The sequence below is a fragment of the Eschrichtius robustus genome, chromosome 5, assembly GCF_028021215.1.
Source record: "Eschrichtius robustus isolate mEscRob2 chromosome 5, mEscRob2.pri, whole genome shotgun sequence".
NCBI classification, from domain to species: domain Eukaryota; kingdom Metazoa; phylum Chordata; class Mammalia; order Artiodactyla; family Eschrichtiidae; genus Eschrichtius; species Eschrichtius robustus.
In genome coordinates this window covers 58,387,766-58,414,539 of record NC_090828.1, presented here as the reverse complement: position 1 = coordinate 58,414,539, position 26,774 = coordinate 58,387,766, and the positions used below count along the sequence as shown (strand labels likewise).

At 40.0% G+C, this 26,774-nt stretch overlaps 2 protein-coding genes and 1 long non-coding RNA gene across 4 annotated transcripts in view; all 3 read right to left on the bottom strand.

The window, feature by feature from the left end:
- The window catches only part of ATF2 (activating transcription factor 2), a 78,665-nt gene extending 69,789 nt beyond the window's left edge, over positions 1 to 8,876 (bottom strand). For both annotated transcript variants that reach the window (XM_068544883.1, XM_068544884.1), the window contains exons 1-2: positions 8,729 to 8,876; positions 639 to 739 (exon numbers count right to left, since the gene is read on the bottom strand). The gene's annotated coding sequence lies outside the window, so the exon portion shown is untranslated. The remainder of the gene's footprint in view (positions 1 to 638; positions 740 to 8,728) is intronic.
- A 3,826-nt stretch (positions 8,877 to 12,702) lies between these two features.
- On the bottom strand, positions 12,703 to 21,182 carry LOC137764856 (uncharacterized). The gene is made up of 3 exons (XR_011074075.1): positions 20,785 to 21,182; positions 19,063 to 19,219; positions 12,703 to 12,825 (listed from the first exon to the last, which is right to left on the bottom strand). It is a non-coding gene; the product is annotated as an uncharacterized lncRNA (long non-coding RNA).
- Positions 21,183 to 21,589: 407 nt separating this feature from the next.
- On the bottom strand, positions 21,590 to 25,634 carry ATP5MC3 (ATP synthase membrane subunit c locus 3). The gene is made up of 5 exons (XM_068544881.1): positions 25,528 to 25,634; positions 25,229 to 25,340; positions 23,956 to 24,033; positions 22,854 to 23,047; positions 21,590 to 22,124 (listed from the first exon to the last, which is right to left on the bottom strand). Exons 2-5 carry the CDS (start codon positions 25,265 to 25,267, stop codon positions 22,010 to 22,012), a joined length of 426 nt encoding a protein of 141 aa, XP_068400982.1. The 5' UTR covers positions 25,268 to 25,340; positions 25,528 to 25,634; the 3' UTR covers positions 21,590 to 22,009.
- Between the last annotated feature and the right edge of the window lie 1,140 nt (positions 25,635 to 26,774).

Below are 26,774 nucleotides of genomic sequence, written 5' to 3'. Positions count from 1 at the left end.
ACCCACCCCAGTCTTATGATACCTTGATCTCTTGGCTCTAGTTAGGCAGACTTTTAATCAGCTCCCTCTCTCAGCCTAGCGTGCTCTTACTTCCCACTCATCTGTTCCTTTCTTAGTTAATACCACTCACCTCTGATCTTCCTCCATCCACTATCCCCCTACCCTGAAATTCGGATGTCTCATTTACTTATTCAGCCAATAAATATTTATCGAGCACATGCAAGAGGGTAGGACTTTCTGTCCAAAATATTTTTGAAATATAGAAAATATCTCAAGGATTAACTCCTGTTACTATCCTTACAAAATCCTAGGAGAGTTGGGACTTTAATATTGGAACTCTTTGCTACAGAGGGCTCCCTAGTCAGACAAGTTTAGGACCCTCTGGGTTAAACAAAATTATGTATTTTTATGTAAAGTCTTCAGTGTGCTTTTATATGCTGATATGCACTGTAGCTCCAAAAGGATATTTCCAAATTTGCTGAACCTTAGGAATTTTTTTTACTAAACACTATCAACATGGTAGGACAACTAGCATTCTGAGGACTAACGTCTGGAAACACCTCTTGAACTTAATAATATTTGAGAGACAATCACAAAATAAAAGACCACTTTTGCAGTAAAAGCTTAAAATTTCTTACCTTTCTAGCTGGTGGGCCATGAGCTTTATTTACTCTTCTGCCAGGAATCCCTCAACTCTAATCATGTAAGCAGTGCTTCTCAAGTTTCCATCTAAGTATCCCTAGGGCAAAGGAGAGGCAGAAAAGAGCAAACTCATTACTCTGCAAAATCTAAATAACTCCAGGGACTTCCCTGGTGGCACAGTGGTTAAGAATCCGCCAGCCAATGCAGGGGACACGGGTTCGATCCCTGGTCCGGTAAGATCCCACATGCGGTGGAGCAACTAAGCCCGGGCGCCACAACTACTGAGCCCGCCTGCCACAACTACTGAAACCTGTGCGCCTAGAGCCCGTGCTCTGCAACGAGAGAAGCCACAGCGAGAAGCCCACGCACCACAATGAACACAACCAGAGAAAGCCCGCACGCAGCAACGAAGACCCAACACAGCCAAAAATAAATAAATTTAAATAAATAAATAAATAACTCCACTACAAAAATTTGTAAATGTTTATTTTATATTTTAAAATGCATGTGTATTTTGCCTTCCATTCCATTATTTTTTAGTATAAAAATTAAGGTTCCCTGCAAAATCTTTAATGCTCCAGGAAGATGTTTACCATGTGGCCTCCCATAATTCCTGGCACACTGCCACCTATCAGATGTGTAACAGTTTCAAGGATGGAAGCATGGCAATGGAATCTTGGTGAAAAGAGAAAAGTAAAACTTTTTAATATAACAGAAGGAAGAGGTAGTCACAGCTGATCCGCAAAACGGCAGTGCTGAATCTTGAGCGTCAAAATTCTTAAGAGTGGAGGTTAATGGTTCTTCTTGTGTCAGTGTGTTTCACACAACTGTTTATGTGCTTCTTATTTGGAAATGACTTTTTTATGCCTGTATCAGTTAGGATTAGGTTCAGCTGTGAGTGAGAAAACTCAAAATAACAATGGCTTAAATGAGTCAGAAGTTTATTTCTCTCACAAGAACACAGGCAGTCGAGAACCATGATCACTGGGAACCCAGGCTCCTTCTGTTTTGTTGTTCTGCCATCCTCAACATGTGGCGTCCTCTTCACGGTTTAAAATAACTGCTCAAGGTCTAGCCATCACATCAAATGGCAGGAAGGAAAATGGGGAGATGAGAGATAGCCTCCCTTTAAGGACACTTTTCAGAAATCTTACAGGAAACTTCTATTCTGGCCAGAACTTAAATCACATGGCCATAGCTAGCCAGGAAGCTGAGAAATACATTCTTTATTTCACCATATGCTTAGAAAAAAAAAACTGGAGCATCTACAATAAGGAAAAAGAAGAGAATGAATATTGGTGGACAATTAATTGTTTCTGTCATCATATGCAGCTCATTCTAAAAGGTAAGATTGTTGGATACCTTGTAGAGATGTCTTATCAGTCCACTGAAGGGAGCTTTCAAAGGCAGAAACTCCTGCCAGTGGCCAAGAAGCAAGACCAATGTTAATAAGGACTTCTCTAAATATGCAAGACCAATCCGTAGGTGACAGAGTAAGAAGGAAAACTATCTGAAGATCAGAATAACAATACAAGAGTAAAGCAACAACCTAAATAGTTGTAGTTTAGGAAGATAAACTCACTAGGCAGTCCACAAAACTTAGGAATGATTACATGGGACCGTTAGGTAAGTAATGGAGTGCCTAAGGTGAGATTGGGCAAGAACTTGGCAGAAAGTTCAGTTGCCAATTGCATTAGGAAAAGGCAGCGATCCCAGGAACGAGATGTTAAAGGGAAAGTTGACCTTCCCTTACCTGAGGGCTGAGCTCCCATGCATGAGGGCCAAGTATGAACTTGGAGATTTCCTTATTGAACAGACTGTTGAAAAGAAGGGTTGCACTTTACCTTGAATAAGGTTGGCCAAAACAGCCTTAATATGTTTAAAACTTTTGATGCAAATACCAAAAGCTATAAGGACTCTCATTTCAAAATCGGCAACAAAATTGTTTTATATACAGACTGTTCCTTAAAGGAAAAGGGACCAGAACAGGGTATTTAGCTAGACAAATGTAAATTTGGGACTATGAATGGAGCAGCAATTCAAAAGACAAATGGCTCTGTGGGATAACTGTACTTACTACTGAAAATAATCCACATATAAGTGGATCCACGCAGTTCAAACCCATGTTGTTCAAGGATCAACTGTACTTATAGAAGAATGGTGTCAATATCTTGAAAAGCCAGAAATTATACTTCTTTCAACTATCTAAACTCATGAAGAAATATTTTAGGAATCAACTTAGAAATGTGCAAGAGTACACAGTTTATCAAATTCCTTTTCAAGAGTATATATATGAGTGTACTAGGCAGAATGGCCCCCCAAAGATGTCCACACCCCAATCCCTGGAACTTACGAATAGGTTATGTTACATAGCAAAATGGACTTTGCAGATGTAAAAATCATCAGATTCTAAAATAGGGAGATTATCCTGGGTTATCCAGATGGCCCAATCTAATCACATGAGCCAGTAACAGTGAAGAACTTTCTCTGTCAGAGAGATTTTGGCAGTAGCAGAAGTCAGAGATAAGCATGAGAGAGACTTTACCTGCCATTACTGGAGGGGGCAGCACTGAAATCATTTCAACTTCTATGAGTGAAGACTAGCCCTGGCTGACAGCAAGGAAAGAGGGACCTCAGTCTTAAAACTGCATGTAGTCAACAATCCAAATGAACTGGGAAGTGGATTCTTCCTCAGAGACTCCAAAAAGAAAGAATGCAGCTCTGCTAACATACTGATTTTGGCTTTGTAAGACCCTATGTAGTGGGCCCAGCTGAGCCCACCTGGACTTCTGACAAACAAAAACTATGAGATAAATTTGGGTTGTTTTATGATGCAAAGTATGCAGTGATTTGTGAAACAGGAATAGAAAATAAAGTAAGCAAAAATGCTAATGTACTCAGGAGGATAGGCTTGTAGCCCAAGGAACCACACAGATTCAGAGTTTTCTCTGTGCTCTAATTTCCTTCTCATATCTTGGTAAGTGCCACAAAATGCCAAGAAATGATCCTAGAGCTCTCACTAGGAACAGCAATATGGTCATAATAACGAACTTAAACCTAAGAAGTTGAAAACCTGTAGCTATCAGCTAGTAGGAATTCATTCCCCTTTGAGTTTCTAAATTAGGAAAAATTTAAATGGTATGATTTCACTACTATCCTCTCCAGGAAGAAAAAATATACTAGTTTCAGGACTGTCAAAAATAATAATTGAAAATAATACTGTATATGTAAAATATATCAAGTACAGTGCATGGCACTCATATACTATCTGTTCAGTTTATTAGAAGTTTTACTGTATTTTGACTTTAAATGTACATTTTCCTAATACTTAATCTAAATCTTACTACCGTCTTTACTGTTAAAGCCAGAAGCTGAGAACTACATAGTTTAACTTTTAGACAGAAGATTTTTACATTAATCTTTAACCCATGAATTTGATGTTATCCCATAAGGTTATTTGGTACATAATGTTTTACTTCATCAATGTAAGGAAGTGAGAAAAATATAAGTTCAGCTTTCATGAGGAAAGCAGCAGTTTTTAATTGTTCCCCACTCACAGGAGACATGACAGATGTTCTTCATACATATCACAACTCCCAAGAATATACCAAAGTTTTGATGAAATTCCTCAAAGTTGATGGGATACATGAAGAGCACCACAGACTTTTCTCAATACTGTATTCATGAAAGTACATTATGAGTGCAGTTGGCCCTCCGGATTCAACAAACCTCAGATCAAAAATATTTGGGGGGAAGAAATTCCAGAAAGTTCCAAAAAGCAAATCTTGTATTTGCCTCCTGACTGGCAACTATTTACATAGCATTTACATTGTATTAGGTATCATAAGTAATGTAGAGACGGTTTAAAGAATACGGGAGGATGTACTTAGTTTATATGCAAATACAATGCCATTTTATATAAGGGACTTGAGCATCAACAGATTTTGGTATCTGCAGAGGATCCTGGAACCGAACCCCACAGATGCCAAGGGATGACTGTATGTGAATAGTGAAATCAGCCCAGTATCTCAAAATATTATTTAATAATATCAGTAGTCCAATTTTTAAGTCAAACTTCATTTTTTCAAGTGAGTCTTGATTATTCCCAGACCTTTAACTCCTAGGTGAATTAAGGTAAGCAACTTCTTGTTTTATAGTTTAAAATTACAACAGAACAACATTAGAAATATATAAATACAAAGAATTTACAGATTAATGGTTATGAATATGAACAGTGTTAATGAAAGTTTTTACTAATAACATCATTTTAGATTTGGTAATCATATCAGTTATACAAAATAATGTCCATAGCATTATTTTTGCTCAAGGTAGATGTATAAAATGTACCTATTGATCATTGCTTTTCCTCACTAAAAACTTATCTTTGTAAAAGTAAAAAGAATAAATAGAAATAGAAACTCACAGCTCACCAAGAATAACAATAATTCATAATCACCTCTTAGGAGTACATCAATAATAATTTCGCATTATGAAGAGGGCACAAATAAGATACAGATTATGTACAATTCCCATTACAACACTAGTAAGCTTACCTCCCCCCACACCATGCAAAGTACATCAAAATTCAGGTTAATGAAAGAGATATTACCTCAGAAGTAACCCTCAATCCAACATCCACACTTCAACAATCATTAAAACCTATCTTACAATGATAAAAGATACTAGTGACTCTCAACACCATGATTGAGAAATGATGCTGTACTTATATTAAATAATTAGTAAAGAAATCAAAAGAACAAACATTAGAAGTATGATGTTGTAATTTAATCATCTCTTCCACTATAGAGAGGAAGAAATGAAAGGTCTCACAGAAATGTTTATAGTGGGATTGGTGGAGCAGAAGAAAATGACAACTGGATTGCCTGCAAATCATAGTATCATGACTTTATCATCTCAAAATGTGGATATGCTATACTGCATGAGTTTTATATAGAAAAAGTCCCACTTGGGAAGAAGGGATGTATATGGAACAAAAAATACAAGCTATTGTCTCACATGGATTTATGAAAATTCTAAGGTAGTATTATAAGTTCCACCACAAACTGTAAGTTCCTAGGGAAAACTCAACATTATTGCCAAAGCTACCAAATAGATGGCTGCTGTACTGCCTTCAAGCCACACCACATGCATGCCTGTTGGGGTTGTGATGGATTATTATTATTTTTGAATGAACTTTAACAATTATAATTACCATACCATATACTGAGTACTCATTAAGTTCCTGACACTGTTTCAAGCATTGTATATACATTAAATATTTGAATGTTCACAACAAGGCTATGAGTTAAGTATTATCTTTAAAGATAAGGAAACTGAGGCACAGAGAAGTTATATTACTTGCCCAAGGTGACACAGATAATAAGTGGTAGACTCATGACAACCTGATTAGTAACTACCCTAAAACATTGCTTATATACTTACAATGAGCCAGAACATAATACTGAGGAAACAAAAACACAGTCAATTTGGCTGTAACATACATATTCTTTATTTGAAGGGTTACCTATATGGAATGTCATTATTAAGTTTAATAATTCACAAACGTATAGTTCAGAAAGAAGCTCTTACATTAAAACAAACTAGCATAAGACATCCAATGTGTAAACTATGTAAAACTGCAGAAAATTTAAGGATTATTGTTACTAGGATGTCAAAAGTTTCAGTAATCTTTAAGAGAAATAAAATCAGGGAAATGACAGAAAATATGAAATATACAATATCTGTCCCAGCACACAGATCACTGGCAGACAAATAACTACAGACTGATATAGTCAACTAAATAAAACTTCTAAATAATGTCACTTACTCACATTAATAATTCCTAGCTAAGTAATCCTACTTTTTTTAATAAGCGCAACTCCAAAGTTGGTAAAATTATGACAAAGTTGATGCAGTAACATTCTGATGACAGTGTAAACTTGCTCAACTCTTTGGGGAGGCAAAAATTTGGCAACTGTAGAAACATTTATATCCTTTGACCTAGAATCTCATTTGAGATTGGTATCTACAGAAACAATTCAAAATAAAAGATCTATGCACAGAGACGCTTAATTCAATGTTAAAACAGGCAGAAACTTAAAGTTATTTTCCTGTTGGACATTTAAAATTGAGGCAATTTTAGGGACTTCCCTGGTGGCGCAGTGGTTAAGAATCTGCCTGCCAATGCAGGGGACACGGGTTCAAGCCCTGGTCTGAGAAGATCCCACACGCCGCGGAGCAACTAAGCCCATGTGCCACAACTACTGAGCCCACGTGCCACAACTACTGAAGCCCGCGCGCCTAGAGCCCACGCTCCGCAACAAGAGAAGCCACCGCAATGAGAAGCCCGCGCCCCGCAACGAAGAGTAGCCCCGGCTCGCAGCAACTAGAGAAAGCCCGCGTGCAGCAACGAAGACCCAACGCAGCCAAAAATAAATAAATAAATAAACAAACAAACAAATAAAAAACAAACACCTATGTTCTAAATTACCACAATATTATAGTTTAAATAATTAAAAACTTAATGGCAGTAGCATCCTCTCAGAACAAGATTAAACATGTCTTAGGAAAGCAGCATACACAGCACTGTAAATTTGGAATATTCTTACAAACTATTTTACAAAGATTAGGATTCAATTATCAATGACCTTAAAGTTCCATTAACTTTTTTGTTTCTTGATCTGAAGAAGGGCATCTCTATTTTTGAACACACTTTGTTCCTGCAGTTTTGAAAACAGTTTTTACAGTGGATTTTTCAAGTCACTGTAACAAATTTAATTACAAAATATCATTGCTATTGCACTTGTCGTTCAGGGCACTTAACCCTACTGGGGTGACTTTTTAACAAGTTTCTCACCTTCACAGTTTTGGTACAACAGACCAAGGATATAGTCTTTCAGATTATGCCTAGAAAGACTATTACTGACAGTGGTTATAAATTTCTTCAGATAGGACAAAAAACGTGCTCAGAGGAACAGTTTTTGTTCTGATTTCAAATATATACATTAAATTTATTTACTGTTACTGTCTCCAAAATTTTAAATTCCTAAGAAATTCTAACTTTCACATAATAATTTACGGATTAGTCAATAGGCCTAAGGTCCATCAGGAGTAACCCCTTTTACTCCATCATATTCACAGTAGTTTTGCTCTTGGCCTGACCAGTTTTAAAACTCTTCATTAAGCAAAGACAATTTTATACTACCTAAAGACACAAAAATAGTCCCCATCTCTTCCGTCCTCTGCCTCCTTCTAGCGTCAGTTCAACCAGCGAACACAGAAAACACACTCTCGGCCCTGGTCCCCAGGACATCAATTAAAAAAAAAAGCACAGGTGATTTCCCTACAGAACGTTTGCAGTCCACCCAGAAAGGTTAAAAAAAAAAAAAGGGGGGGGGGGAAATACCAGAATCTATCTGCACCCGCACCTCAGCCCCGCCCCATCTGGAAAAAGAGGGGGGTGGCGGGAGTGTGAAGGGGCAGAAAGGACAGAAAAGGCCGAGACTTCCAGCTCCCAGGTTCTGCATACCATTTGTTCCATCAGCTCCCACCGCGGCCAGAGACCCTGACCCTGTTTTCAGCCGCGCCTCCTGATCCTCTCCCTCGCCACCATCACATACAGTCTCCAACCACTGAGTGGGGAGACCAGAGCCGGCCCTCTTCCTGTTCAACCCAAGGACTGAAGGGGGCTCTCCCTGCCCCCTCGGCAAATCCGACGTGTGCCCCAGGGATCTCCGAACTGACCAGACAAGGGGACGATATATCAGGGGGAGGGGTCTAAGAGGAGCCGTTATTCCTCTTTCCTCCTCTTCAGGAAAGCGCGCGAGCGGGGAGGGGCCGGAACAACAAATGCCAGTTACCTAACGGTCCGGCCTGGCCGGCCGGGCTCCGTAAGCCGACGCCGCGCGGGCCGCTAAAGCTGCGGCACAGCCACAGCCGCCCCCAGGGCTAGGCACGGGCAGGAGCGCCCGAGGTGATGGGAAGCGGGGGGTGGGGACTATGGTGAGCGACGTCGCCATGTTAGTGCCTTCTTTCTCCGTATCCCTACAGTCTTCAGTCCTGCGGCCCTCTCCTCATCACTACTCACCTTTCCAGGTCACTAGTTCATGCTTCTTTCGGTCGCTGGGGAGACCCGAGCTCAGCGGTGTTTACAAACCACCCCTGGAGGAAAGGACTGAACCGCACTTTAAAGGCCACGGGCTCCCACAGGCTTCCGTCCTCTCTCGCGAGATCGGACTGACAACCCTTCTCTCCGCCCCACTCCCGGCATCCCTCCTTTCTTCTCGCGCCCCTCCCCTCCACGCACACGCCCCTTCTTGCCTTCCTTCAGACAGAGCGCCTCCGGATCAGGTGGTTCAGTCAGGCTTAAGGAAGCGGGCGGGAACCAAAGAATACTCGGGCGCTGGTTATTGGATACAGAACCCGAAGGGCGGGAAGCAGTTCTGGAGGGGGCGGGACCAGAGAGTTAGAAGAGTGGAGTCTCTGTACCCGGGAGCTGCGGAAGGCTGTGATTGGCAGCCGGCTGGAGGTGGGCGCGAGTGTAGGGCGCTGGAGCAGGTGGATGTTGAGGTCGCGTGAGGAGGTTGATGGTGGGCAGGGAGGAAAGGTGAACTCTGGGAAGGCTGCGGGTGGCGGGAGAGAAAGCAGGAGGAATCCTCTGAGCCCAGCTCCGGTAACCTGGTATTTCCGTTGCTGTCACTTCCCGGCCCTTGGTAGGAAGGAGGGTAAAGCGCAGGGAGGCGCGCACCGAAACCCACCTTCCGGCTGCACTGAAGCCTGAGAAGGAGAGCTTCGGTTTAGAAGACGCGGAGTTTGCTGGAAATTACCCCCTAAGCCCCCTACGCGCCTGAAACGGGGAAGCAAGATGTCAGTTCCGAAATAAATGAAAAAGCCTTTACCATGAATGGCGTTTGTTCGAATTTTACTAAGCTGTAGCTGGAACTGATTCCTCAGGCTCTTAGCGCCCAGTACAGTGTATGATGTTAGCATATAATTATGTTCTAAGTAACTTACTAAAAGAAAATACAGTGCCTTCCACTATATCTCCCTAACTTAAAATAGTGCAAGAGAAAAATCCTCCATATTATGGTGTATCCTATTTTATCAATTTTCCTTTACTTAGTAGTTATAGATAAAAATATATCAATTTTAGTAGAGATAATTCCAAACCTTTAAAACATCAACAACTCCGTATTATCACTTAAGAGAGGACCAAAGGACACCAAATTAATACGGCGTAGAAATAGCACTCTTTCCATAATGCTATCCTACTGCTTAATAGGCCGATGCAATGCCTAGGAAATATCTGTCAAGCTTTGAAAGTAGCTGTTTAAAAAGAAGGGGGAGGGAGGTAATCATTTGATTAACATAAAGGACAAAAAAGACTATTGCTCTTCAGTTGACACAGATACATTCCTACAAACAAAGAGAAGTGCTGAAAATATTTCTTAATGTTGCTCTATGATTCTCTTTACAACTTAAATGTTTCAAATGTTAAAGGTAGGGATATTGATTTTTCAATAAATACACCCTAGCACCCTTGAAAAGTATGATGGGGACCCTGCGGAAATTTGCATTAATTATTTTTTTAGAAAGCACGTTTTTTTCAGTGCCTTGTTTTTCACTTATTAAGTGATGATTTCTAGTCTATAGCAAAATTATGTATTAAGTTTACATATGAACATTAAATGCACTCAAACATTATCTCCAAACTCAAATGAAACTGAAATTGTTGGAAGATTGTGGGGCATAGTATTTGAGAGTTAATGAACCTGCAGTTCAATAATGGTGTCTGGCGTAAAAGTGACATTGTAATGGCACTGGACCTTTTAGCAGGTTTCTGGCCTCTATACATGTATGTGAGCCAACTCACCCCTCTTTTAAAACTAATTTCATTACTCAAGAGACCTGAAAGAAGCCAAATTATTGACGCTGTTTATGTCTCAAGTTAAAATGAAAGTACCATCTCTACATTAGTAACATTGTAGTAGTGTTAGTGTAGTGTAGCACTGATTATTAAAACCTCAGCAGTTCAGATTACTGATGATGAATGTGGTGATGGACAAAATGTGCGACTGACAGATCACAAATTGTTAGGTCTAGAATATATTCACTAAAATGACACTTCTCTCCGTCCCCCAAAATGTCTAATGTGAGCAAGTGAGTTATAAATGTTATGGCATTTCAAAGTAGATAGACTTTTTTTTTTTTTTTTTAATTTATTTATATTTATTTATGGCTGTGTTCGGTCTTCGTTTCTGTGCGAGGGCTTTCTCCAGTTGTGGCAAGTGGGGGCCACTCTTCATCGCAGTGCACGGGCCTCTCACTATCGCGGCCTCTCTTGTTGCGGAGCACATGCTCCAGACGCGCAGGCTCAGTAATTGTGGCTCACGGGCCCAGCTGCTCCGTGGCATGTGGGATCTTCCGGGACCAGGGCTCGAACCCATGTCCCCTGCGTTGGCAGGCGGATTCTTAACCACTGCGCCACCAGGGAAGCCCCAGATAGACTTTTTAAAACAATTATTTTCCATTCACTTATATCAAAAAATTGAAATTCTCTTCTCCAGTTTGATTCATTTTCAATTGGCAGTAGGTTTGGTTTTAAATTTCTCCTCCTCATCCCTACTTCTCCAGTCCATTGACAAGCAGATAATTATCTACATAATGAGCTAGAACATGTTATTTTTAAAAAAGTCTTTTGGGAGTCCTTTTAGACAAGAGAACAATCATTTAGTAATACAAATGGTGCTCTGATCGGTTGTGAGAATATAGTTTTGCTAATTTTCTAAAGAGAAAGTATACCAAGGATGAAAAAATATAAAGGAGGTCAGAGGGAAAAATAGGTGAAATGGATGCAGATCTGTTATATATACATGTAGGCAGGCTGGCATAGCAAAGTGACTCACTTTATCTACATACTTCTAGTTCCACAACAGTTCCTTCACTATAGCTTTTCTTCTACAAATGGAGAAAACATTCAGTGTAGACAAAATGAATGTAGTCAATATTTTCAGTTCTGATCCTGTGAACGTAATTATAAGCTCACTGTTTATGCATATCCTCATAAAAGGCTTTGCTTTTCAATTTTTTTCTCACTTCCTCATTCCTCCATGTCCCCAACAGCCCTAAAGTTCTCTACAATCTTCTTTTTACAAATGCAGGAAAATTCTGGACTGCTTCTTTGCCTGTCTTATTGTTCCACACATGTATCTACCCAACTTACTCCTAAGAAAATTAGTGAGGATCTGGTGAACCACCTTTAAGAACCCATCATGAATTCTGAATAAAACTGGTATTCCTTAGATACAAAGACAAGCTATTTTAAGAAAACTCAGGACTTCCCTCATGGCGCAGTGGTTGGGAATCCGCCTGCCAATGCAGGGGACATGGGTTTGAGCCCTGGTCCGGGAAGATCCCACATGCTGCAGAGCAACTAAGCCCATACGCCACAACTACTGAGCCTGCGTGCCACAGCTACTGAAGCCCATGCTTTGCAACAAAGAGAAGCCCACGCACCGCGTCGAAGAGAAGCCCTGGCTCGCCGCAACTAGAGAGAAAGCCCGCGTGCAGCAACGAAGACCCAACGCAGCCAAAAATAAATAAATTTTTAAAAAACCTCATTTCTGTCAAAAAAAATGTCCATTACTAAATACCACAAGAAACAGTGGTGGCCTCTAAATGCTCTCAAAGCCTTCCCAATGCCACAGAATGGGGTATTTCCACCTTGTTTAGAAGTATTATGTGGTTGTCGATCAATCTGTTATTGCTCATAAGGATGCTACTAAAACTCTGCTAAATATATATATATATAGGAAAAGAGAGTGCAAAGGGAAGATTTAATTTATAAGACATAGTTTCTGTTTGTCTGTAGCTAAACAAAACATAGCATAGTCCAGGGCCTCCCTTATGTCTTCCTTGGATTATATTTTCACAGGTATCCTCAAGATGCAGCTCAGTACAGCTGGGATTTTCCCAGTGGGATCAGGAAGGGTGTGTGTATGTGTGTCTGTGTGGTGTGAAGGGGGTGGAGGAAGCAGGACATGATTATCCACCCACCTGATATCTGAGATGAGGACAGCATGGCCGCAGACATTTTAGTTGACTTTTTGGTAGCTTCTGTTTCATGGCAGATCTTCTCTCCCTCCCTATGACAGCCAGGGTTTTCTTGCATATTGATGAAATGACCTGTAATAAGTTACTTCTCAGTACCCGTCCTCACTATGGAAATTTCCATTCTGAACATTTCAAGTGCAAGGAAGACCACTGTCCACCTCCTACCCCCAATCTTTGGTTTCTCAAAAGAATTTATAGTTAACTGTGTGTGGCATTGTGGGGAAAAACTAGAGGGCTGTATTTATCTTCAAATTACACCAGTAAGCTTACGCCAGCTTCAATGACACCAGCCCAAAGAGAGAGAATGGAATTTAAGGGCCTTGTTTTTGTCCCTCATCTCAATGCCTTCTCTTATCTCTCTCTCATCCCACTCCTTATAAAGAGGGCTTGTCATCATTCTAGTCGGCTTTCCACACACTATTAAATTATCAGTAAAAGTAGATAGAACCACTCCCAGAATAGACTTTTATCTGTCATTTGTGTCTACCCTTCATGACTCCCCACAACTAGTTTATTTGTCAACCTAAGGCCCAAATAATACCAAAGCCGTGAATTCCTTATCTGCCAGAAACCAAGGAATGTCTAGTCATATGGACCCTCCTGGGCCCTTAGACTAATACCTAGCTCTTTCCAGTTACCTTCTAACCTTAGACACAGCCTCATAGGTTAACTGTCAACCAAATGCTCTGTCTCTATAGTTCATTATTCATAGTGTCAGTATTTATTGAGCATGAACATGCCAGGCACTGTTCCTGGCCCTGTGACTACAACAATAAAGACAAAGTCCTCTAAGGAGATCCTCATGGTGGGAGGAGGGCATGACACAATACATATATAAATACTAAGATAATTTAAATAGTGGTAAGTGCTATGGAGAAAATAGAGCAGGAGTGTGATAACATGCAGTATTATAAGCGTACTCCTTTGATACAACTTTAGAGGACTTCAGAGCTACAGACATTTTAGATATCTCTAGAGAAGTAGGTAAATGCTTTGAACTGCCCTTTAGATACAAGTCTTAAGGGAATAATACTGAGCGGTCCAGCATCTGAGAGACTCAGCCAACCTATGCAGCCTATGCTTTGAGGAAGCAAATCCTGGGACTCTTCTATAAGAGGAGCAGATCCTGGAATTTCCAGGGCTGGGAAGTGCTGACTAAATGATTTTTTAAAAAAGCAGCCACTGACAACAACCACGAGTCCTCTTAGGAGTTTCTGCCAAGATCAGTTGTAGGATGCTAGCTCATGCTACCAGGCGGAACAATCAGGAGCCCTTGGATTTACAAGTCCCTGTTGATCTTAGGTCAATTCCTCTCTTCAAAATTTAAGCTCCTTTGAGAAAGAAGCTCTAAGTTACAAAACATATAAGAGGAGACAGAGTACTTACATCATTTGGGAGAAAGAAGTACAGATTCTTGCCAGGAACCTGTGCCAATTTTTAGAGATTATAAACAGATTGATAGCCGAAAGGATATGACCTAGGGAGACAGGTTACCCTCAATTTACAAAATTGACATTTCTATAGATTTGTAAGTGAGATGTGTATTGCAGCCTGTTTTCTCACTGACAGATTTAGACCACTGGTTCTCAAACTTTTTGACTTTGGGACCCTACACCTCATAACAACATCTTAACATAAGTAACACTTCGGGGAAAAATAATTATATTTTCTAAAACAAAAATAGAAGAATGACATTGTTTTTGTTTTTGCAAATCATTATGTCATGCCTTAGTAGAAGATAGTTGCATTATTGTATCTGCTTCTGCATTTGATCTGCTGCAACATGTTGTTTTGGTTGAAGTGTATGATGAAAATCTAGCCTCACAGAGCTATGTAAATGGAAAAGGGGGGACCTCGTGAACTCCCTGAAAGGCTCTTGGGGCCCTCAGAATTCTCAGACCACACTTTAAGAATCACAGATTAGCAGTACATTGCAATAGGGAGGAGGAAACAAGTCTTCCAATGAACGAGTTGACAGCTTTTTTAAAGATAAGGAGTCTGAGTCATGACGTGCTGGAAATCATAGTATTCTGGTAGTACTTCTTTGAGAAGCACTGTAAACTTTGAGTTTTATGTATATACAGATCATCTGGGTTCCTTGTTAAAATTCAGATTCTGATTCAAAAGATCTGATGCGAGGCTACAGAACCTATAGTTCTAACAAGCTCCCAGGTGATGCCAATGGTGCTGATCCATGGACATCACTTTGAGTAGCAATGCTCTAGTAAATTATATATACACATCACCAGAAAACCTATAGGAGAATGCACGAGTAAGCTTGCGTGTGTGTGTGTGTGAGTGTGTGTGTGAGGGAAGTGTAGGATAGGGATAGGTGGAGGAAAGAGAGAAGTATAAATAAATGCATGCCATCTACCAATACTTTTTAAAAAACTATTTAAAAGATGCTATTGTTTCTTATAAATCCTATACTATGACAAATTTTCACTACTACTTGTCAACTAGCAAAGCAAGCTAAGGCATAATGTTGCTATGTTTGTTGAGGCAGAGGAGAATGGTATTAGATCTGAAAAAAAGTAATTTTTGCCCCTAATAATGTAAAGGATTGGGCAACTAATTGATGGACTATGTGTTAGAGTCTTTAAGTCCATAGTATTAGCAGTAGAGCGATAGCATGAAATTATGCAATTTATATATGCTCAGCATGTGGAGAATTCAACAACTCATTTATAATTTCATGTGTAGAAATCACATATTTTAAAAGGCTTTGCAGAGGATAGTACTGCAACAATACAAACTTTCCCTTACTTAACATGCAAAACAAACCATATTGGCTAAAATTATCAAACAGAATTTAAAACTTGCAGTAGAAGCATGAGATAGTTTATTTGGTTATTGTTATTTCCTATTTCTCTACAATCTTTCCTTAAACTTAACTTCAAGGACATTAATTTCTACCCAACTTTAGCCGCTTAACAACTTGACCACAAAATTTGGTCATTCCTTGGACCTACCTTACTTCTAAGATCTGAACTCTGAAATTTAAAAAATTTCTTGTCTGGTTTTTGGCGCTTACTGAAATGGATCTTCAACCTTATTGCAACCTCTGAGCCCTTGATCCCTCCCTCTTTTAAAAAAATTTTGATAAAATACACACAAAATTTACCATCTTAACCATTTTAAGTGTACATTTCAGTCATATTATAATAAATACATTCATAATGTTGTGCAACCATCACCACCATCCATCTCCATAACTCTTCTCATCTAGTAAACGAAAACTCTATACCCATTAAACTATAGCCGCCTGCCCCCCTCATTTCCCCCACCTCAGGCCCTAGCAACCACAATTCTACCTTTTGTCTCCATGATTTTGACTACTCTTAAGTACCTCATATAAATGAAATCATACAGTGTTTGTCTTTTTGTGACAGGCTTACTTCACTTAGCATAATGTCCTCAGGGTTCATCCACAGTGTAGCATGTGTCAGAATTTCCTTCTTTTTAAGGCTGAAAAATATTCCACTGTATGTATATACCACATTTTGTTTATCCATTCATCCATTGATGACACTTGGGTTGCCATTTTAGCTATTGTGAATAACGTTGCTATGACTATGGGTGTACAAATATCTCTTCAAGACCTTGCTTTCGATTCTTTTGAGTATATACCCAGAAGTGCAATTGCTGGGTCATATGGTAATTTTATTTCTAATTTTTTGAGGAACACCATACTGTTTTCTACAGCAGCCATACCATATTACATTCCTACTTACTGTGCACAAGGGTTCCATTTTCTCCATATCAATGCCAACATTTGTTATTTTCCATTTTTCTTTGATAGTAGCTATTCTAGTGGGTGCTTCATGGTATCTCACTGTAGTTTTGATTTGCATTTCCCTAATGATTAGTGATGTTGAGCATCTTTTCATGTGCTTGTTAGCCATTTGACTATCTTTTTTGGAGAAACGTCTATTCAAGTCCTTCGGTCATTTTTAAATTGGGTTTTTTTTGTTGTTGTTGAGTTTTAGGAGTACTCTATATGTCTGGATATTAATCCCTTATCAGATATATGATTTACAAATATTCTCTCCCATTCTGTGGATTGCCTTTTTACTCTGTTGATGGTTTTTTTATTGCACAAATTTTAAAAAATTTTCATGATGTCCAATTTATCTATTTTTTTCTTTTGTTGCCTGTGCCTTTGGTGTCATATCCAAGAAATCATTGCCAAATCCAATGTCCTGCAAACTTTGCCCTGTTTTCTTCCAAGAGTTTTATAATTTTAGGTCTTACATTTAAGTCTTTAATCCACTTGGAGTTAATTTTTGTATACAGTGTTAAATAAGGGTCCAGCTTTTTTCTTTTGCATGTGGATAGCCAGTTTTCCCAGTATCATTTGCTGAAAAGACTGTCCTTTCTCCATTGAATGGTCTTAGCATTTTTGTCAAAAATTATTTTACAAAAAAATATTACTCAGACATAAAAAAGCATGAAATATTGCCTTTTGTAGCAACATTGATGGACCTAGACAATATTATACGTAGTGAAGTCAGACAGAGAAAGACAAGTACTATATGATATCACTTATATGTGGAATCTAAAAAACAATACAAATGAATCTACATACAAAACAGAAACAGACTCACATAGAAAACAAACTTATGGTTACCAAAGGGGAGAGGGAGGGAAGAAGGGACATATTAGGAGTACGGGATTAACAGATACAAATTACTGAACATAAAACAGATAAGCAACAAGGATTTACTCTATAGCATGTGGAATTATATTCAATACCTTGTAATAACCTATAATGGAATATAATCTGAAAAAAATAATTGAATCACTTTGCCGTACACCTGAAACTAACACAATATTGTAAATCAACTATACTATACTAAAAAAAAAAAAGAGTAAAAAAATTATTTGGCCATATATGCAAGGGTTTATTTCTGGGCTCTCTATTCTATTCCATTGGTCTATTATGTCTATCTTTATGCCAGCACCACCGTTTTGATTACTGTAGCTTTTGTAAGTTTTGAAATCAGAAAGTTCACTTTTCTTTTTTTGACTTTCTCCACATCTTCCTTTAGTTCTTTGATCTTTAAGACAGTTGTTTAAAAGTCTTTGCCTAGTAGATCTGCCATCAGGTCTTCTTCAGGGGCAGATTCTGTTGATCTTTTTTTCCTTTTAATGAACCACACTTTCCTGTTTCTTTGAATATTTTGTGATATTTTTTGTTGAAAACTGGACATTTGAATCTAATAATGTGGGATTCCTGGAAATCAGATTCTCCTCCTTCCCCAAGATTTGAACTTTTTATTATTTTTATTTATTGTTGTAGGCTGTCTCTGTGCCAAGAATCAACCTGATGTGTAAGCATAAGGTCTTCTCAGGTCTTTTCTGAGCCATGACTTCCCTTGGGCACAAGTGGTCACTGTCCTTACTCCTGCTCTGCACTTCTTTTATTCACATGTACTCCATATCATATACCATGCCTTTCCCCTTTTCAAGCCCACAAGTCTCTCTTCAGGAGTATGCTTCAATCTTGTATTAAAATTCTCTAACAAAACAACATACTAACTTCGCCCAAATCAACTTTTTCCTTGTCATTCCTAAGATAATCATACTAAAAATCAAAGCATGGGCTTTGGAATCAAAGATGACCTGAATTTGGATCCTGACTTTGCCACTTAAAGGCTACGTAATTTGGGGAACTGTTTAACTCCTCTGAGCTTTTTTTCTCTGCATCTTGGAAACCAATCCCAATTTTGCATGGTTGTCATGAAAGTTAAATGACATAGTATATGAAGTCCCTAGGATAGGGAATGGCACTTATTTGATGCACATACCCTCTCCTCCTCCAACTGGTTCCCATCAAATCCAACGGATACAACTTTTGTAGACTCTTTTAAAAAAAATACTCACTGCCACCATCCTAGACTGGACCCTCGTTGCCTCTCAGCAAAGCTACTATAGCAACCACTGACCATTACTGGCTCCGGTCTATCCTACACTGTTCTTGTATTAAACTTTCTTGGCTCTAGACCTTCAATGGCTGGCTGTGGTCAAATGAATAAAACCCACACTTTTACATCTAACAAATTACATAATTTGGCCCCAGTTTACCTTTGCAGCCTTATCTTACACTATTTCCCTACCATACCCAGGCAGCTCTGTTTCTCATGAACCTTACCACATGCTATTCACTAGCTAAGACACCCTCTTATTCTGGCCTTTCTTCATTCCACCAGTTCAAGGTTTATATTAATTTGTAGAAAAATAACTCTTCTTCATGTGATTCCATCGTTAGAAAACTCTTTCTACTCCCCTGAACATCTTAGTACTTACTGCCACTCTTCTGGAACTCAGCATTCTGAGTTTTAGTTATTTCCATACATGTCTAGTGTTTGGGGCTAGACGACAAGTTTTTCTTTAGTTCAAAAATACACTTCATACTCAAATCTGTATTTTGGTTTAATCCCAAAGGCATTAAAATACCACATTCCTGCAATGAAGAAAGGTAACATGTTACCAAATAAGAAGTATGCCTGGAAATCTGAAATACCTTTAGGTATTCTAAAATAAATACGGATGAATTAGCACTCTACCACTCTTGGGTGCTCTTGTCTCTTGGAGTTTTTAAACAGGCCAAACTTAGCAAAATGGAAAACTCATTTGGTCTTCAATGCGAAAACATCTTTATTGGCCTCTGTTCAGGAACTAAGAAGTTAGTGAAAAGCATACACCATTAATATTTGCTTATAAGGCTGGTAGTACTTGCTGCAAAAATGGCATACAATAAACATTTCTGCTGTCAAATAGATGTATTCTAGTGATGTACTTTCAATGTCAGAAACTTGTTACTCCAAGTAAGGTAAAATTGCCTGTGGTTATACTTCTAAGTTATATTGATTTTCTAAAGAATTTTTTTTCCTCAGTAACTTGGAAGCCAGGCAGCCACAGCACAATTTCCTTTTCATTCTCAGGGGATTTCCTCAGCTAAGGGCACGTCTTATAAGAAACCTGTTCCAGAATCAACATTTCAGGCCTCTTTAAACACCAAACCAGCACTAAGCAGGTTTTTTGTTTGGCCTAAAATGAACTTGTAACAGAGGACTGGTTAATCTAAGTATTTCCCTAGGACTTAAAAAATTTCATATGATTTTACACTATGGACTTTGTGTTAATTGTACAGTACTTCTTTGTAAACTGTAGTAAGATATGTATTTTCTTTTAACCATTTTAAAGTGTACAATTCAGTGGCATTCAGTACATTCACAATGTTGTACAACCATCACCAGAACACCGGTTACCCCAAAAAGAACTCCCACACCTATTAAGCAGTTACTTCCCAATCTCTACTCCCACTAGCCTTTAGTAACCACTAATCTGCTGTCTCTATGGACTTTTTTTCTTTTTTCGGTGGCACTGCGCAGCTTGTGGGATTTTAGTTTCCCAACCAGCGATTGAACCTGGGTCCTCGGCGGTGAGAGCACGCAGTCCTAACCACTGGACCACCAAGGAATTCCCCTGTTTCTACGGATTTGCGTATTCTGAATATTTCATGTAAATATTCAGCCTTTTGTGCTTGGCTTCTTTCACTTAGCATGTTTTCAAGGTTCACTCATGTTGTAATGCTCATCAGTGCCTCATTTCTTTTCTATGGCTGAATAATATTCCATTATATGGATATACCACATTTTATCATCAGTTTATCCAAACATCAATTTGGTTGTCTTTACCTTTTGGCTATTGTGAATAGTGCTGCTATGAACATCTGTATATAGTTTTTGTTTGAATGCCTGTAATTCTTTTGGGTATATACCAAGCTGTGGAATTGCTGGGTCGTATAATACATGTAGTACTTCTTTACATTGCTAAATTCAAATACTGAGTAGTACTATTTAAGAAAATAGTGAAGGTTCCAGGACATTATGTAACACAGACTAGGTGATTAACCAACCAGAAAGTGGTAGTAGCTCTAGCTCTTCAGTGTTTTTGACACTTTTATAGAGAGTGGGAAGGATACAGATAAGTTAGTGATTCTCAAATAATGTGCACAAAAATTACCTGAGAAACCTTTTTAAAAATGCAGATGGCTGAGTTTCAAGGCCAAAGACTCTAATTCAGTAGGTCTGGAGCCTAGGGATTTGTACTTTAGACATCCTAGGTGATTCTGATGGAGATGGGTCTTCCCACTGCACTTTGACAAACACTTGTAGCTGATGGCTCTTTCTCAACTGAAATCAAATTAGGCAGAAGGGATTAAAGGAGTAAAATGAAGCTTTCCAACAGTCATCCTAACCTTTTATAGAAACCCTGAAACTGTGATGACAAATGATGTAATGGTACAATATATTTGCTAGGGGTAAAGCTCAGTCTTTCTATAGTAGCACCCCTTTCTTCATTTTAATAGGCAAAATTTGACCAATAAGCAACACGTAGTATTATAAACAGAATACTATTGAACCAATTGTCATTCCCAAGACTGCTATTATAAACATTTGTTGGTATCAAAGATAAGCACTGCTTTAGCAACTTTTGGTTTTAAATTTAAATTCAGTTTACTTTTTGATATTTGGTTTTTAATGAGAGCCTTGTTTAAGCAAGAAACTAGCTGCTAGTTAGATTGAGTTTCTTCTTAGAAGACAGATAAGATTCACTATAGACACACAACTGCTTAACGTGAGACCTACTGAAAAGTAAAAATCACCTCCCTAAGCCCAACACCCATTTAATAAGGCTTCAATTCCTAAAAACCCAACATGATTTATTTTTTGATCCAGCTGTGTAAGACCAGCCAGGTTAGTCCTGGAAGGTGATTCTGCTTCCAAGTATTGTAATTCACATTAGCCCTTAAAAACACAAAACCATCTTGAGTAATTAATCTCTTGATTTAATTAATCATATTTCATAGAAGCTCAAAGCACTCAAACATTCCCCCTTTACATGAATAAACAAAAGCCCTATAATTTACAATGTTCAGAACACTGTATAAAAGAATTCTCATAAAAATTACATTAGGATCTTTTCCATCACCAGGGCAACTGCAGTAGTTTCCTCTGACTTGTACAGCCTCTGCCTGAATACATGTTCTTCTTTGTGATGATCTAAATTTAAATTTAGGTAAGTACAAATCACAGCAAAAATTAAAGTTTTCATCTTTAATGAAATGACTTTGGAAATAACGTACATTTTCATGACACCAATGCTACAGTTTTTGGAGTCACAGTAAGATACACAGAATTACATCCGTAATTAACATGAATGCCAACATTTCAAGCAGTAATTTCTGTTACATGGCAAACAAAATCAAGAAAGCAACCATCAAACAAAAGAGACCCATAGCTTCAGACAAGGCAAATCCCAGGATAGCATATGAGAACAGCTGCTGTTTCAGCGAAGGGTTTCTAAAAGAGACAACACATATCATTGTTACTTTGAAATATTATTTGAATTTTAACATGGTTGGTAAATGTTCAAGAACCAGATTACTAGCGTGAGGATCTTTGTAAATTGGAAAGTACCGGAACAGTGTTTTGCCTAGATCTCTTTTGGTTCTGCCTTTGACATTCCTTTCTCCTCATTCCTAATCATATGGGGAGAGGGAGGCGCTGTCTCTCTATATCAATATAAATAGTCTTATATCAATATAAATAGTCTTATATCAATATAAATAGTCTTCATCCATTTTGAGGGATTCTGACATTCTTCTCATCCCCGTGAAAGTATGTTCTATACTTTTTAAGATTTGATAGTTTAAAAATAAGGTCTTAAATAATAAAATGGAAGCTGATATTTTTAAAGCATGAGCTCTCTTAATTATATTCCCACTACAACTTAAAAATTAAAGAGTGCAGACTCTGAAGTCAAAGTGAGTTAAAATTTATTTTCTGACACTGGCTTTGACTTTGGGCAAGCAGTATAACCTCTGTGTCCCTAGTCCTTCACAGGTAAACGAGTGTTTCTCCAAGGCGTGTTGGGAGCAGTGAGATAATTGCATGCAAAGACCTCAAAATATAATGCAAGACACAGACAAGCACTTAATACAAAGTAGCTATGATTATTTCACTAGTTTTCTAAGTTTCCAATTATTTCAAGCATGTTTTTAAACTAGTTTATTCGGCAACAGGAATTACCTGGCGTAACCAATGATGAGGCTGCCGAAGACTGTGCCAATACCAGCACCAGAACCGGCCACTCCTACTGTTGCAGCACCTGCACCTATAAATTTGGCCGCAGTATCAATGTCTCTGCTGACTGCACTGGTCTGGAACTCCCTTTGGATTAACTGAGACACACCATTCTGGGCCCCATTAAATACCGCAGAGCTCTAGAGAACAGGAAATAAAGGCAAAGGTCAAATCAGCAATCATAGTTAGCTATTTTAATTACCATACTGTCAAAATGATAACCACTTCTCTATTTTTGTAGCTGAGTTTGAATAGGAGGTGGTGTGGCACAACAGAAAAATCTGGGGCTTAGAATAATTCCCATCTTGCAGAATAGGAACAGCAACATCTACACCACATAAGGTTTTTGAAAATTAAGAAACAGTGTACGTGCATATGCTTTTTATTTTTAATTAATTAATTAATTTATTTTTGGCTGCATTGGGTCTTCGTTGCTGCACGCAGCCTTTCTCTAGTTGCGGCGAGAAACTAGCAGGGAAGAGTAGCAGGGGCTACTCTTCGTTGCAGTGAGCGGGCTTCTCATTGCAGTGGCTTCTCTTGTTGCAGAGCACGGGCTCTAGGTGCGCGGGCTTCAGTAGTTGTGGCACGTGGGGTCAGTAGTTATGGCTTGTGGGCTCTAGAGTGCAGGCTCAGTAGTTGTGGCGCATGGGCTTAGTTGCTCCGCGGCATGTGGGATCAGGGCTCGAACCCGTGTCCCCTGCATTGGCAGGCGGATTCTTAACCACTGCGCCACCAGGGAAGCCCTGCATGTGCTTTTTAATAGAGTAGGCTGTTCAGTAACTGTTGCTATCATAATCTTAAATACAGGCAACTCAAAACCATATACTTAAGTATATATATATTGACTATATTTCTTAGCCAATTCAGGTGGGTAAGTTTTGGATACAGAAGTTTCTTTCATTGGCTCATTCTCTGCAAATTTTTTGGATGAAAGGGTGGAAAGGACTGCCTCAAACCACTCATTAATGAGGTTTTTCCCCTTCACTTTAATCGAAACCATAAGGCTTATCTGGTAGTGTTACTTAATTTCTATTATTACTACATTTACCTCTCCAGTCCTAGCCTCCGGTCGAGATAACACTGATGCAGAAATTGGTCTGTATGCAACTCTGGATCCAGCTCGGATCTGTTAATGAAAAAAGATTCCATGTATTAAGTAAAAATACAGATAAGACTTCAAGGACCCTTTTGCACCATGAATTCTAAAAAGGCAAGCTGCAAAAATGAGTAAGAAAAATTATGACTTTTCTCTATTGATTCTTATCTTGTCTGTTTGGTCATTTTTCAAGGCACGAAGCTATTTTAATAAAGTTGTTAATGCAATTTTAAAGCTTACTTCATAACGTATTTGTGATATTCTGAACAAAACTTCTGAGAACAATTAGTTAAAAAGAATAAGTATTGCTTTTAAAATTTCAATTATTGTAGCGCCACAATTCAGATCAGAAAACCAGCAATAAAGACCCCACATTCTTTGGTAAGTTTAAGTGGATCAACAAGTAGGTACAACAGCACTATAAACAGCGTGTCATTTTAAATAGCCCATTAGTTAACATGAGCTCCCGCTATTTCTAGGATATTCCTATATGTCCATTAATCATAGAATTAAAAAGCAGTTTAAGCAACTCCACATCAGTGGAAGAACAACTGTTGAAATACTCTGACCATAAGGGCACGTTCCAGTCAACCTTCTCCGCCCTTGAGTGTCCACTAAATTAAGGTCACAGAAAATCCCTTCACAACCAAGACCTGATTCTCTAAGACAAACCCCCGAGATCTTCACTTCACCAAAAGTGTCCAAAATGGTTTTGGAAATAACATCCCAGAAGCAGGAGGAGAGATTTTCGGGTCTTGCACCAGCCGCCTCCGCCCACACAGGGTGAGGCAAGTCCCTCCCTCTGCAGCAGCGAGACTGACCTACAGATCAGCAAGTGAGAGTGCAGCCGCGACGCTAGGCCTCGGAGGCCCCCTCCACCCTCCACTGCCCCCCAACCCTCGCGTGGCCGCGATCCAACGGGGTGTCGGAGGAGGTGGGGTGGGGGGCCGCTCCGGAACGAGGGGCAAGGAGGGTTTGACCTACACCGAGCTGGGCCTGACAGGTAGGCCTCGGCGGCTCTCCACCCCCCGAGTGGAGGGGAGGAGGCGAGTGAGAAGCCCCAGGAAGAGGAGGAAAGGGAGAAAAGGACACAGAGGTTAAGGGGCTAGGGAGAGCTGTCCCGAGAGGGCGGTGTGTCCTGCCCCGAGGTGACCCGTTCAACAACGTGGACGCCCGGGCCAAGTGGTCGGGGCCTCGAGCCCCCGGCCCAGCCTGGGCTACGCACCAGAGCTGGGGTGCAGGCGAGCTTGGCGCAGGCGAACATCTTGCACTCTTCGGGGCGGCGCGGCTGGAGGACTTGGGTGACAGGCGACTAGGGCTCCTCTCCCGCTTCCTCTCTGCGGAGGCAAAGAGGCTTAAGGTCAAGTGTCCTCCGAGGGCCCGTCCTTCCACCCAGGTCCCGCGGGTTCCCGTGCACGCGGTCAGCTCGGGCCCCGCGCCAAGCGAGGCGACAGCAGAATGAATGGGTCCCTCCTGGGCGCGGCTCCACCTCAGCCAGGTCCGGCTCCCGCGCCCTCCGCTTACCTTCCCAGGAGGTGGCAGCGGCCGACTCAGCAAAGGTCGAAGGAATGGGGCTGGGCGCGCAGGCGCGGTCCGGCTCTTATCCGCGCCGCGGCACCCGGATGCAGAAGGCGGGGAATCGGGTGCAGCTGGGAAGACGCTCAAGGTCACTTTGTAACAACTTTATTGGTAACCAGTCGGGAAAGGCAGCTACAGCCGCCCGGAGACGGACTGACGAGCAGAGGGTGGCGGAGAGACAAAAAGAAGAAATAAAGACCAGCCCAGGCAGAGAGAACCGAACAAGTTGTTTCGCCTTTGATCTAGGCTCGTCGGAGGATAGTGGGACTTTGTCTTTCAGTTGATGCTTAATGAGATTTGGCCTTTTATCAGTTGCTAGGTCTCTTTCATAGAGGAGCTCCCTTCCTGGTCATTCTCCTCTGTGAAATGGGACTCTGTGTGGGGGGGAACGGGTCATTCTCTGCTTGGCAGAAGCAATTAGGGTTACCAGCAAAGTGAAAATGCATTTCTTTAAAGGAATCTGGAAAAGGGTTCCAGAGTCTGGAATAATCTTTTGGGTGAAAGTGGGCCTGACCTACTGGGACAAAGGAATAAGCAAATGAATAGATCTAAGAGCTTCGTGACTTGGGCACAAAATTGCCTCTTGGTAAAGTGAGGCAGGTCGGTTTTTCTTCCAGCCCCATGGTTGGGAGAATTAAGGGTTGTCAATGTTTTTTCATGTAGGGCCAGGGACTAAATAAAGTCTGAGTATTTTCAAAACTGACCCAACTTTAACACTTGTTTTCGGTAACTTTGGACTTCAGATGAATACAGAAACGTCTCAGAAAAATGGCTCTTTCTGGACTTCTGTTAAGTCCTTGAATTCTGTAAATCTGACTTAATAGTTCTAACAAGTGGCTATCAGAGGTGATACAAGTCAACATAAAAGATTAAATATCTAGTATGCCCAGCTGATGGGATGGCTGGGGGCTGAAATCCCACCCACTTGGCCTAGAGCCCTGGTACGACATGGACCCAGAGGATCACTTCTTTTCCTAGTTGGCACAAAGGTGCAATATCATCTAGCAGTAATCCTGGGGAGAAGCCCTCAGAACTAAAATTTGAAGAATGAATAAGACTTTGTCACTGATCTAACTTCACAGGCAAATGCTTCAAAATCACATGCGAGCTTATCATTTTAGTTTCAATCTCTTTTTAAAAATTAATTAAAGTTTTATTTTTGGCTGTGTCGGGTCTTAGTTGCAGCACGCGGG